The sequence below is a fragment of the Natator depressus genome, chromosome 18 (assembly GCF_965152275.1).
Source record: "Natator depressus isolate rNatDep1 chromosome 18, rNatDep2.hap1, whole genome shotgun sequence".
Classification (NCBI taxonomy): domain Eukaryota; kingdom Metazoa; phylum Chordata; order Testudines; family Cheloniidae; genus Natator; species Natator depressus.
The window spans coordinates 15,464,350-15,477,949 of NC_134251.1; the positions used below are offsets into that span (position 1 = coordinate 15,464,350).

At 45.9% G+C, this 13,600-nt stretch overlaps 1 protein-coding gene across 1 annotated transcript; it reads right to left on the reverse strand.

Moving 5' to 3' along the window:
- Positions 1–474: 474 nt before the first annotated feature.
- Positions 475–13,372, reverse strand: TNFRSF18 (TNF receptor superfamily member 18). The gene is made up of 6 exons (XM_074934016.1): positions 13,123–13,372; positions 10,117–10,260; positions 6,553–6,640; positions 5,959–6,056; positions 4,771–4,896; positions 475–3,157 (listed from the first exon to the last, which is right to left on the reverse strand). The coding sequence occupies exons 1-6, from the start codon at positions 13,286–13,288 to the stop codon at positions 3,015–3,017; spliced, it is 765 nt and encodes a 254-aa protein (XP_074790117.1). The 5' UTR covers positions 13,289–13,372; the 3' UTR covers positions 475–3,014.
- Positions 13,373–13,600: the final 228 nt, after the last annotated feature.

The following is a 13,600-nucleotide window of genomic DNA, read 5'->3' on the forward strand; positions in this document are numbered from 1 at the left end:
GGGACGGGTGAGCAAGCTTGCTCACCGTTACCCAGCCCTGGCCGTGACCCCTGCCTGACCAGTAAGAGTAAACATAGGAGGGCCTAAGGCTATAGCCTTTTTAGCCTAATGGTGAATCCGACCCTGAACACAGGAGTGGAATAGCAGGGGGTGTGCAAGGGTAGAAGCCAGGTGTATATGGAAGAGCTGTTTGGAGAAAACTTACTCAGTCCTATCAAGAGCACGGAGATAAATTCACCAAAAGAAGAGAATTTAAAAACGAACAGAAAACAGCCACCAAAAACCCCACAATTGTTCTGAATCTTGGCTCAATTCAGATCAGCTCCATTGATTTATTAGTCAGAGCTAATGTTTATTTTGCCTTTACAAAAGGTCATAAGAAGATTTTTTTTTTAAAAAAACATACATAATAAACAAAACGGCTGTCTAAAGGAAAGGCAATGCACAGAATGACAGCTTCCAAACACTCACACCTGGGGCAGCAGCAACAGCCTTTGCTTAGCTGGCAAGTTGGAACAAGGAGGACATTCACTTTAACAGTAGCAAGGGAACCCTGTGATAGCTCAAAGCCATGAAGTGCACCAGAATATAAACTCTTTCACAAAGACAAAGTCACCCTTTGGGGTCCGTTCCCTCTGGCTCCTCCCATTCACCCCACCTCCCACCCCAGCTGTGGGTCTGTACATTCCACAGCTGGAGCAGAACAAACCCCGTTCTCGTCCTCGTTTTTATAATTTTGCTGATGTGATTTAGCCACACCCGTGAGAGTCATGGTAAATGTTGGAGAATTAATGAGGAACTGGTCAAATTTCACAAGGTGGTGGGTGAAGGGTGCAAGGGTAAATAGTGCTTTTCCTGAGTAAGAATGATACTTCAAAATCTTTGGCTGAAAGGCGTCAGAGAAACATCAAATGCTTTACAAACACCAGTTATGTCACACAATGCCTCTACTACAGATATGGAAACCAAGACACAAACAGGTTAAGTGACTTGCCCAAGGCTAGATACCAAGCCAGTGGCAGCATTAGGAGTCCAGACTTCTCATCCTGTGCTATAACTCACAATCATTCCCACCTGATTTCACTCTTACAGTTATTGCACCAAATCACAACATTTGGTAGTTCACACAAAAGGAAGCAAGCAAAATAATGTTAGAACAATAAATCCCCATGGAACTCTGCTTTGGCAGTATGAAGGTGACACACTGAAATTATGGAAACGTGTCAGTGTGAGGAATCCAATGATCCGCCCAAATGATTACAGAATGTGTGATCAGGAATTGTAGAGACGTACAGAATTGCTGATGAGATTCCTCTGTTGAGCAGGCCTTATCAATGGGACTGCATTACATTCTTTTTACATGTCTGTACAGCTAAGGATAACACAGTTTATTATCATTTAATAGAAAAATGCAAATTTCTATTCACCACGCATTAATATTTCCAGTGCTTGCCTTAACTTATAGGCCTCACTTCATTATCTTGCCAAAAATCAGAGGAGGAAATTGACGTCCTGGTTTGAGGTAGGTGGTATTTGCATTTTCTTTGTATGAACTTTGACTCAAAACCTCATCCTGGCTCAGGGAGCTTTTAGTCATCAAGAGATTTGTCTCCAAAGTTATCGGTCTTTCCTGGAAGGGGGCAGGGGGAGGAGGGCAGGGCTAGGAAACTACATAGCACTTGGATGGTGTCAAAGAAAGACACTGAGTCTTAGCCAAAAGACCACATCCTTTGCTGATGCAAAGTAGCTCCGGTGAAGGAGATTGACCACAAAGATGAGGATTTGGCCTTTAAAATTAAGGCAGAAGGGATTCATTCTACCAGTGGTGGTACCCTATGAAAATCTGGGGTTCTAGTTTAACATAATTCAAAACTTCTGGGGCTGGATCCGCAGCTTGCGTACATCAGCGTAGCCCCACTGAAATTGCTGGTCTCGTCCATTGCACTTCTCCGGTCTATACCAGCCGAGGAGCTAGATCTTGGAGGCACAATTTTCCCTTGGCCCTGCCCAAAAGTGCAAGTCCTGGCCTTTGTTTTGTTTAGAAGCTGGGTGAGAATTATTTACAAAGCAGATTCTTTATGGTTTGTAAATAGGCCTCAGGTTGGGTTTTTGATTGTATTTTTAATTGACTATTCCTGAAACAAAAATGGCTCCCAGGGCAAAAACCAAATGTTCCCTGAGGTGTCATGGAACCCCAAACACCCCCATGTTCTCCTATCGCTAAGCCAAGGCTCTTGCTCTGCTGCAAGAATCTCTGCAAACAAACACAAGGGCCTTTGATTGTCTCCAGAGCAGGGCTCACAGACACATTAAGTGACGTAGCCTCAGACTGGAAACTATACAGGGACAAGAGCTGTGCACTGAGATTTGCGCCATCAGCAAAAGCATCAAGGAAATCCTGTTTCCACCCGAGAGCAAAACGTTTCACAGATTCAGAGAGAGCTCCCCTTTTCACCTACCAATGGAAGGCAATACGGGGCGAGTGGAATACAATATGGCTGACTGCAGTATTGCAGACTAAAAATGCTCCTTTAGCCACACTTTGCCCCCCTCACTCCCTTCATATATGTCCAGCAGACACATGCGCCACCTTGGCAAAACACCTGATGAAAACTTCAGTTAAGTTCCCCAAGGACATACTCACATGGCCAGGAGAGAGGCAACTGTAGGGCCTCATGGAGAGACTCTGACACACCACGGAAATGCAACACAGTAAGGGAGGTACCCCAGGGTCATGAGCAGGGGATGCCCAGGGGAAAATCAGAGCTGGATATTCTAGTCCCGGACTGAGTTCAGGAGGGCTTGGGCTCAGAAAAGGAGGAACATAGAGCTGGGATTCTGGCTGCACTAAATGTCAGCTTGAGTTAGTTGTTCCTCAATTTCTAACACAAAATCTGTTACAAAAGCCCACTTCTTGCTGCTATGTTTAAAATTGCCCCTTTGCCCCTCTCTGCTCTACGTTTGACAAGCCCAGCTCTGCTTCTCTGGCAGCAACTCTCACTCCATCTGCAACTTCAGTGTGGCCCCACACTAGGGCAATAAGAGAGTTTTCCTTCAGCGATTTTGTCTCCATGTTCTTCCTCTGGGAACTGGCAGCTGTAAGTATCTTCGACCAGGTGGCACGTCAGTGGCAGCAGAATGCTGGGATGGTCAGGCTCTGTAGGGAGCACCCCCAGGGAAGGAGCAGACATTAGGTTTGCAGTTGTAAGGAATGGGAAGCAGCATTTCACGGGTGTCTGACAGGTGCACCACGTTCAGTGATGAATGAGCCTACTCTTGCTGTCCACCTGGAGATGCTAAGGTATTGTATCGCCTCAGAACTTGGAATGAGTCCAGGTGAGGCCCGCAAAGATCTCAAGTGCTGCAACCCACATGGAAAATCTATACTATGCGCTATACACCTCAACACAATTGGCTACTACCTCCTGTTTTGGAATGTCTGCCGGAAAGCAGGATGCTTAGGGGACCCCCATGATAGGCCCTCAGCCAGGGATTGCCTCATTTCTGCCCTCAAGTGGATGGATCATGAGCCTTGAAAGGACACGATTGGATCGTTGTCCATAATACTGGGACAGATTCTGACTGACACTAAGAGTGCGTCTACACTGCAGAAAAACCCTTCATGGCAGCGAGTCTCGGAACCTGGGCAAAATATAGCAGGGTGTATGTTCGGGCTCTGACTTGCTCCCCCAAACACCAGGTTTCAGAGCCCAGGGTCCAGCCCAAGCCCAAACTCCACACTGTTATGGTTAGCCCCACAGAGTGAGTCCCACGAACCCGAGTCAGTTGACCTGGGCTCTGAGACTCGCTGCCAGAGGGCTTTCTTCGCAGTGTAGACACTTAAGGCCCCTTTGTATTGCTCAGACTGGGTAAGGGGGCCTTGGACTGTGTGTGAATGTATTTACCTCCACTTAAGAGCCCCATTGCACTGCTACGGCACTATCTAGTGCCTTCATGCAAACGAAAATCTGACCCTCGGTGTTGGGTGGGGTCTGTTATATGTTAAGCCCAAGTCCAGCTCAAGATTCTGAACTACATTATACTTTTAGAAGAGCGGGCAATATAATCTTTGCTTGTTCATTCCTCGCACAGTCACACACCCTGCAGGCCACAAATACTTGTGCACACAGCATAAACACACAAAACCAGCCCCTCTCCCTGCTGGTTGCTGCTGCGTAAGCAAACCAGGAAACAATGCCTATGCATCCAGAGTGTCTGCTTCGGGACACACATCACATCTGTATCTACCTGGTCCCCATGCAGCTCTCCGCCCTAAGCATATTCACCTTTGCAATATCCCTCTGAGGAAGGGATGGGGAGATAAATGCACAGACAGGTTTAGGGCATGTCTACACTGCACTCGGAGGTGTGATTTTCAGCTCAGGTTGGCATACTCAGGCTAGCTTTAATCTAGCCAGCATAGCTGAAAATAGCAACGAAGACTCGACAGCATGAGCTAGCAATGTGATACATAGCCACTGTTCCAAGTGGGTTTGCACAGCCTGCGCTGAAGGGTTTGCACACCTCTTGACAGCTATTTTAAGCCTTGCTAGCTAGATTAAGGATCCCGTGAGTGTGCCGACCTAAATTGTAATCACACCTCTGATTGCAGTGTAGACATAAACTGAAGTGGTTTACCCAAGGTCACATAAGAAGTCAATGGTGGAGCAAGGAACTGACCCAGGTCTACCAAGTCCACAGGGCCTTAGCCACTGACCCATGCCTTCCTCCCTTCAGCTACCATGAAATAGTCCATACAGATGCACTGACCTTCAACGATGTGGAGTTTCTCTTTCTTCAGTGTCCATAAGCAAAGGTGCAGGAAGAAAGTCATCAGGATGAGAATGAATACACCCAGTGCAGTCAATATCGCCAGGATGGTGGTGTACTTGGAATCTGATGAGCAGGGGGGGATGAAATGAAATACATGGCCATGGATCACATGACCCACAGCCCAGCCCTGTGCTACAGTGAAGCCAATGCTTCCAAGGAAATGAGGGAGCAGTGTGTTAATCTACGCCTGAGTCAGACGGGGAACTAGGAAAGGGAAAACCATAGTACGGGTTATTAATCACAAAGGTTAGAACTGGCCTGGGATCATGTGTGCAGGAGATCATTGTTTGTGGGTAGCATGCATGATCTCTACATTGCTTAAACACGAGCGTCCTCCTCTCTCTGTGTTGTAATGAGAACCTAGTATGTCTCTGGCACTATCTTTTCATCCATTTACTTTTGGCTTCAATGGAGTGTCACAGGGTGCAAGTCAAACCCAGCCCAGGGTTTCCCTGAAGGAACACAACACACAATGGACCAAACGTTTACCCTTCCTGCAGCTCCAGTGACTTGGCCCAGTAGAAATAAAGATATCTGCATACAAAGGGCCTGGTGCTGCTGAGGCCCCTCAACTCCAATGATCTCTGAGAGCTGAGGGAATTCAGGACCCCATCAGAGATGCTTGGTACCTGTCAGGATGGGGCTCAATATTTTTCCCTATTAGTAACTTGAGTTTCCAGGGTCTGCTGCTAATTGACGTCTGGGTGAGTGGGACCGACAACTGGCACATGGTGGGGGAGTCAGAGACAGACGGAAATTTGAATGTGGGTGATGAACTGCTAAGTTGTGTCTCTTGAGAGCGCCCTATTAAAGAGCAGCAGATGCCGGATGGAAAACTCTGATAAGCTGTTTGCTAAGGAACAGTTCTATTACCACCCCTACATTTCTCCTCCTGACCCTTTGATGGTTATTATTATTAGCAATGTTTCATGATGTTTAAATCTGGGCTTCTCAGCAATTCATGCTGCTTCATAAATACCACAGGGAACTCAAGGGTTATTTCTTCCATGCCAAGTAACCATGATGGCACAAACCCAGGATCGGGCCTTTGTCTGGGGATCATGATCTTAAATGCCTTGAGGAAAGGAAGAGTCTGAAGTAAATGATCTGCCATCCAGGATGTACCTTGCTGCTGAACTGGGGTCACAGCTCCGAAAATGCCACATTCCACATTATGGGTATGATTTCCTGGCCTGATTGTTCGTAATCCAGAACTCTCACAGCTAAGAAAAAGGCAAAGCATTGTTAAGAACATCTCTCTCTGTTTTTGTCCCCCGCTTCCGCCTTCTCTCCCACTCCACCTGTCTCTCTTTCCTGTATTTTTTATTTCTTTAGAGCACAGCTGGCCAAATTATGGCTGCTCTGGCTGGATACACTGTACCAGTTCTGCTGAGAAGCTTGTTAAGATTCAATCCCACCCAGACCCAGTTTCAAACCGTATCCACGCTTGGGTCAATTTGTGGCTTTGACCTGAAAGTAGGTGAAAAATGTGGGGTTTTTTTTATTTCCCCAAGTTTCACTTTAAGATTGGTTGGGTACAAAACCAAAGAAAAGATTCATGTGATATCCTGCCAAGCAAAAACACCTGTAATAGTAACCCAGCAGACTCTTGGATAATTAATTGCTGTGGCTTTAATTTTTTTAAAAAATTTAAAATTAACCACTTGAGGTGTGTATCATGAATATTGCCAAAGAAGAGATCTATCCATAAATACGTACTTAGTCCAAGGCCTACAACAGCTGTTCAGAGTGTCAGAATAGGTTCCATTTTTACAGGGTTCACAGGTGAATTTGAAGTGATCAGTGCCTAGGAGAGAAAAGAAAGGGGATTACTTCTGCATAGGAAGACAAGTATGGTCCATCTTCAAACATTTCAGAGTAAATATGGAGAATGGAGAGGAGAGCTAATAACTGATGATATCAAGAAAGAGAGGGGTTTAATGCCTATTTGTTTCAGTCTTCACTAAAAAGGTTATTGGAGATCAGATACTCAGCACAATTAATATTAACAACAAAGGGGAAGGAATGCAAGTCAAAATAGGGAAGAACCAGTAGAATATTTTCATAAGTTAGATGTATTCAAGTTGGCAGGACCTGATGAAATTTTTCCTAGGTTATTTAAAGAACTAGCTGAAGCAGTCTCAGAATCATTAGCCACTATCTTTGAGAAGTCATGGAGGACAGGTGAGGTCCCAGAAGACTGGAAAAGGGCAAACACGGTGCCTGTCTTTAAAAAGGGGAACAAAGAGGACCTGGGAAATTATAGATTGGTCATCCTAACTTCAATACCTTGAAAAACAACAAGGAGTCCAGTGGCACTTAAAGACTAACAGATTTATTTGGGCATAAGCTTTCGTGGGTAAAAAATGCATGGATCTGTAGAAGTGGTTCTTTACCCACGAAAGCTTATGCCCAAATAAATCTGTTAGTCTTTAAGGTGTCACCGGACTCCTTGTTGTTTTTGTGGATACAGGCTAACATGGCTACCCCCTGATACTTAATATCTGGAAAGACACTGGAACAAATTAATAAACAATCAATCTGCAAGTACCTGGAGGACAGTATGGTTAGAAGAAATTGCCAGCATAGATTTGTCAAGAACAAATCATGCCAAATCAATTTAATTTTCTTCTTTGACAGGGTTACTGGGCTAGTGGACAGGTGGGAAGCAAGACATGCTATACCTTGATTTTAGTAAGGCTTTTGACACAGTCCCACATAACATTCTCATAAGCAAACTTGGGAAATGTGGTCTAGATGAAATGACTATAAGGTGGGTGCACAATTGGTTGAAAGACCGTACTCAAAGAGTAGTTATCAATGGTTCACTGCTAAATTGGAAGGGCGTCCTACAGAGATCAATCCTAGGTCTAGTACTATTCAATATTTTCATTAATGGCTCAGATAATGGAGTGGATAGCATGCTTATAAGATATGCAGATGACACCAAACTTGGAGAGGTTGCAAGTACTTTGAAGGACAGGATTAGAATTCAAAATGACCTTGACAAATTAGAGAATTGATCTGAAATCAACAAGATTAAATTCAATAAAGACAAGGGCAAAGTACTTCACTTAGGAAGGAAAAATCAAATGCACGAATACAAAATGGGCAATAACTGGCTACGTGTTAGCTCTGCAGAAAAGGATCTGGGGATTATAAGGGTCACAAACTGAATATGAGTCAACAACGTGATGCAACTGTGAGAAAGGCCAATATTCTGGAGTGTATTAAGGGGAGTGTGGTATATAAGACACAGGAGGAAATTGTCCACATTAGGAAAGATGTGGACAAATTGGAAAGAGTCCAGAGGAGAGCAACAGACATGAGAAAAGGTTTAGAAAACCTGATCTATGAGGAAAGGTTAACAAAACAGGGCATGTTTAGTCTTGAGAAAAGAGGAAGGGGGGGAGGGGGTCTTCCAATATGTTAAGGGCTGTTATAAAGAGGATGGTGAACAATTGTTCTCCATGTCAATTGAAGTAATGGACTTAATATGCAGCAAGGGAGATTTAGGTTAGATGGTAGGGAAAACTTTCTAACTCTAAGGGTAGTTAAGCGCTGGACTAGGCTTCCGAGGGTGCTTGTGGAATCCCCATCACTGGAGATTTGTAATAATTGGTTGGACAAACACCTGTCAGGGATGGTCTAGGTTTACTTAGTCCTACCACAGTGCAGGGGGCTGGACTTGATGACCTCTCAGGTTTCTTCCAGCCCTGCATTTCTATGACTTGGGGGAATGGGATGAATGTAAGAAAGGAGCCCTTTAAGATGGACATTAGGAGAAACCCCTGAGGAGGGAGATCCATTAGATTGTAGACTAGTCCCCTAAGAGGAGGTAGTGGGAGCGCTATTGTTTGGGATGTTGTAGAGAGAAAATGAAATAACACTTCATTTCGGGTCAAATGAAATGTTTCGTTTCCATCATTTCAAAATGTTCCATTCCGATTTTGACCTTCCCTCCCCCCGCTTTTTTAGTCTAAATGTTTAGACTCAAGAAACCAAAATGGGACATTTTGAAAATTTCAAAATGAAATCAATGCATATCTTACACTTGACTTTAATGGGATTTGAATCAGCCCCCTCCTTAAAATCCACCTGTCTGTTTGGGCCCCATCGCTGTAATTTCTGAGCACATCTTGCATATTTACAGAGCCATCAGGTCAACCCACCCTGCGAGATAGGGAAGTATCATTATCTCTCTTTTATCCATAAAAAATAAGGCAGTGAGAGATTAAATGTTTTTCCCGCCAAGGTCTCCCGAGAACAGGACCGGCTCCAGGCACCAGCATTCCAAGCAGGTGCTTAGGGCGGCCGTCAGAAAGGGGAGGCAGAGTTTCCGCAGTGGTGGCAATTCGGCGGCAGCTTCTCCGTTCCGCCATCCATGGCGGCAATTCGGTGGCGACAGGTTTTTTCACAGCTTGGGGCGGCGAAAATGGTAGAGCCGGCTGGCCCTGCCCAAGAAGCCGGCATGTCGCTGAGCTGGGACTCGAGTCCACATCTTCTAGGTCTCAGGCCAGTGCCTCTACCACAAAACCGCCCTATCTGCCCATTGTTAAACTATGATTGGCTGCTAAATTAAAACCTGCTATTCTACCTTTTTTTCATCTATTCTGGTTTTTTAGTTCCCTTTTCATTTCCCTTCTTTGCATACTCGCTGTTATGCGCCAGAGCTGTGCAAAATATTAGCAATTAGATTTGAAACCTGGTCTTTCATGAAATTGGATCCATGTAATGACCCCTCCCCTCCAACCCTTTGCATTTGGTTGGTCTACAATCAGAAAGAGGACTCTTTTGGAGTGAAATCTGGCCAAATTTTCACTCTGTCCATCCATCATTTTTATATTACACTCCTCAGTTTAATTTCTGAACACACAAAGATGATCTTATTATAGAGTAAAATACTAGAGACGAGTTTTTGCAGTGAAATGTGAAGAATTTTGACATTTTGCCTGTTTGGCTGCAAAAAACACATCTTTTGAGGTAAAATTTTCACAACTCCCCTGCCGCCCTGCCATCACCATAATTTTAGAACTGCAAAGTAGCCCAGAAAGAGCTAGCAAATAATTTTTTTTTTTCTTTTCAGGATCTGAACTGTTTACTTCATGGATTTCAGCCACTTTGAAGCTGATTCTTGGCTTGCTGAACCATCTCCTCCTTACCACCGGGCAGCTTCCATAATGCACCCGTGTAGAGGACGTACGGACAGTGTCTGCTGGCTGACGCCCCTCCCCACCTTCATGGAGCTCAACTTGGCAGACTCATTTGCGTTCCTATAGTTACCTGATTTGTTCAGCTCCGTCCCCGCCTTGCACTGAGGGAGTGGCCTGCAGGTCGTACATGGAAGATTACTACACTGGTACCCAGGACTACACTTACAGGTCGGTTTCAGGATGTCAGGGCATGGATCCGAAAGGCCGCGTGTCACTAGGAAAGCAAAGAGTTAGACTTGGTATAACAGAGACCAGAAACTGGCTCTCGTTATTTAACCATGGGCATTACTGGGTGATGCTGGAGAACCTCCTTCTAGGCAGGAGGGTGCCTCTGGGAAGGATATATAGACATGGGGCCAAACACTCTCTCAGTTACACGGGTGGAAATCCAGAAGGACTCTGTTTCAGTCAGTGGGGTGGCACTGAGGTAAACTGTGGAGAATCTAACCCACTGTGATTCCTCCAGCACACTGGGATTCCTAGAGTATGTTGTTAGGGTAGGTGAACCCTGGGGCCAAAGGTAACCCCCAGAAGTCCCTGGCTGTCCCCACCTTTAATGGGAAAATGCAGCCAGAGAGTCCCAGCATGCAATGCATCATATTACAAATGCAGGCAGTTGCAGTCCACTGGTACTTACTGCAAATTTCAGGCCTCAGTACTGTGAGGTGATGGGTGCTGCGTGACCAAAGGGAACACCGCACAGGCTCTGCGTTCAGCCGTTGGGCTTCCAGTCTGTTGGCGAAGCCCTGCATAGTCGGGCAAAGCCCTGTGTCAGAGGGCTGCCCACAGGATTCCAGACCACCAGTGCCATAGTTCTCATTCCCTGCCCCTCCCTGGCATTCAGACATTTGCTTCCAAAATAAATTGACACAGAGTCAAACCAGAGAGCCAGCCCCCTCTGCCTTCCAAATTGGGAGAAGCTCAGCTCCAAATCTAGATCTGAACTCCGCAACTCGTTCCCATCTCTAATTTTTGACACCCTTTAAAACAAAACGTAACAGAAAAATGAATGATGAGAGACTCCAGAGGTCATGAAAATGAAGGACTGATCACATTAGCTAGGGCCAGGGCTTGTCACACCAGGCCCAAGGGGGCTATTTAGAGGAAAGAGAATTGCATGTTTGCCCAGCAGTTGGGTAACATCAAGGGCGAAACAGGGAAAGTACAGATTAGTGCAACAGGACGTCAAACAAAAAGGTGTGTGGCAGCGGTCAGGCATCAGCGATTTCCTGAGCTGATGCTGGAATGTACAGGGGGATTGACCTGATACTCCTCAATTCACCTGTCACTCATTGGCCCCTTTTATTTTTTCCATTCTTGGATGGTTTGGAGCAAAACTAATGGAATGACTTCAGCATGTAAAGAAAATGAGCTGCAGGAACAAAGAGAGATTAGAATACTTTGTTCTGTACATAAAAAGCCTGTGAATTACGGGCTACTAATGAACCACTCCTGACCACCCTCAATTTGCAGCCAACTCAAGTCACTCAGCACCTTGTAGGATAAAGGCTCTGGGGCTGGCTGAGCTGCCATTGGCTGGCCTGAAATTACCCACCTCTTTCTTCCGGTGAATTTTACTTTTGGTGAACGAGGCTGGATTGGCAGACTGCCCTGGGGACCTGAAACCCTCCATGCACAGAACAGGGGCAGCATGGACAGCAACTGCAAAGCAATCTCCCCACACGCTGCCCCACCAGTGTGTCTCAGCGCTGCCCTGGGGCTGACGGGGAATTTAGTCTCCATGGCCCACTCATTCTGTGACCTCTCTGCTGAGACAGCCAGCTCAAAGGTGTGACTGGCTGCGGTGGATGTGTGAGACTGGGAAAGTGTGCTGAGACTCAGTGACTCACTTAAAGGCTAGGGTGGGATGGGACAGGGGTACTTCACTGTGTGCGAGCATCACACATTTACACTTGTCCGGAATCTGACCTCACAGTCACATAATGTAACAAAACCCTTGTCTAGGCAGTAAAATTGCCTGCAAGAAAAATGGAACACCATAGCTGATAATGTTGCCATTTCTGTATGAGAACAGCATTTGCTGTTACACCATCCAGGGTAAAATTTACAATGGCTTCCAACCCTTGTGCTTCCAAGCATCAGTTGATCAGCAGTTGTGTGTATTGCACAATTAACTGCTCTGAAGCGTCCAACATTGGCCACTGTTATAGACATGATACCAGACCAGAAGAACCTTAGATCTATGCTGGTGTGGCAATTTATAGATATTAAAGATAGAAGGGACCATTGTGATCACCTGGTCTGACCTTTATAAGACAGGCCATAGAACCTCACCCAGTAATTCCTGCATCAAGCCCATAACTTCTGAGTGAGCTGCAGCATATCTTTTAGAAAGACATCCCATCTTGACTTCAAGACTACAAGTGATGGAGATTCCACTACATCCCAGTTTCATTCTTCCATGAACATCCTAAGACCTGCACACAGTTTGGAATGACCCTGAGCCTCTGGGTCTGGGTCCCTATTACCTTGCACCTTTGGTTGTCATTTAGGCCTGTGCAAAGCATTATGATTTAGTGGCATTTGACACCCACTTTGCAAAGGTGTGAATAGCGACACCAGGGGCAAGGCTGGGGGAGAATCCAGCTCTCCGACTTTTGGTCCCACAAATTAGAGCATTTCTAGCCCAAATGCAGAGGATGCAACTACCCTGCTGGCTGAGAGATCTGGCAGCGAATCCTAATGAGAGCTGGGCGTGGCCAGCATGCTCGAAACAAACCACCCCTCAGCTTTGGGATGGTCCTGCATCCAAAGCCAGATCCAAATTTTGCAGCCTGCTCTTTCCTATCCCTGCAAAGAGACAACCCAAAACCAGAGAGCCCCACACTGGCAACCTTTGGGTGCCGGCAGATTCAGAAATAAGAACACAAATCTAGTCTGAATTTTGCAGCTCAGGCCGCTCTCTGATAACAAGAAGGGGGAAGCCCCTGCTTCTTCTTTCCTTTGCACACACTGCTGCTCCTGTCACACTGAAATTTGCCTTCCCCATGTTTATTGATTCTGTGGTCAACATGCAATGTGGACAAGACAGAGGAACCTTCCCTCACCCCCTTACCTGAGCTGCACTTGAAGCAGTTTGTAATACCCTCCTTGGTCACCACTTTGAATTCATCATTGGAGCACTCGGTCACCAGAGCCAGCTCCACCCGCAGCCACAGGTCCATCAACAAAACCAAGCAGATCCCCTGCCTGGGGAGACAGAGTCTTCTTTGCTCAGCCATATCTCAAGCTGCTCTCCCTGTGAGTTGCTACAGCTCAAGTATTTTGGCTGGGCTTATTTCAGCTCGGCCCCTGCCAAGCGCCTCCTGTCTCTCTGATGCTTTCTGAACTGGCAGAGCACTTTTTGTAGCGTGTGGCTACCACCTACATGTGGTTTTCTTCCTCTACGCACAGTTTCTGTTTTGAAGGGGAGAGGGCAGGGAGAAAATTGACGCATCATCAAGGCTTTGTATTTTGATGCAGTACAAACTAGCTGGAATTGCTACTAAGGACAGGGTTAAGGGGCCACTCACAAAGGACAGCAGTAAGGATGG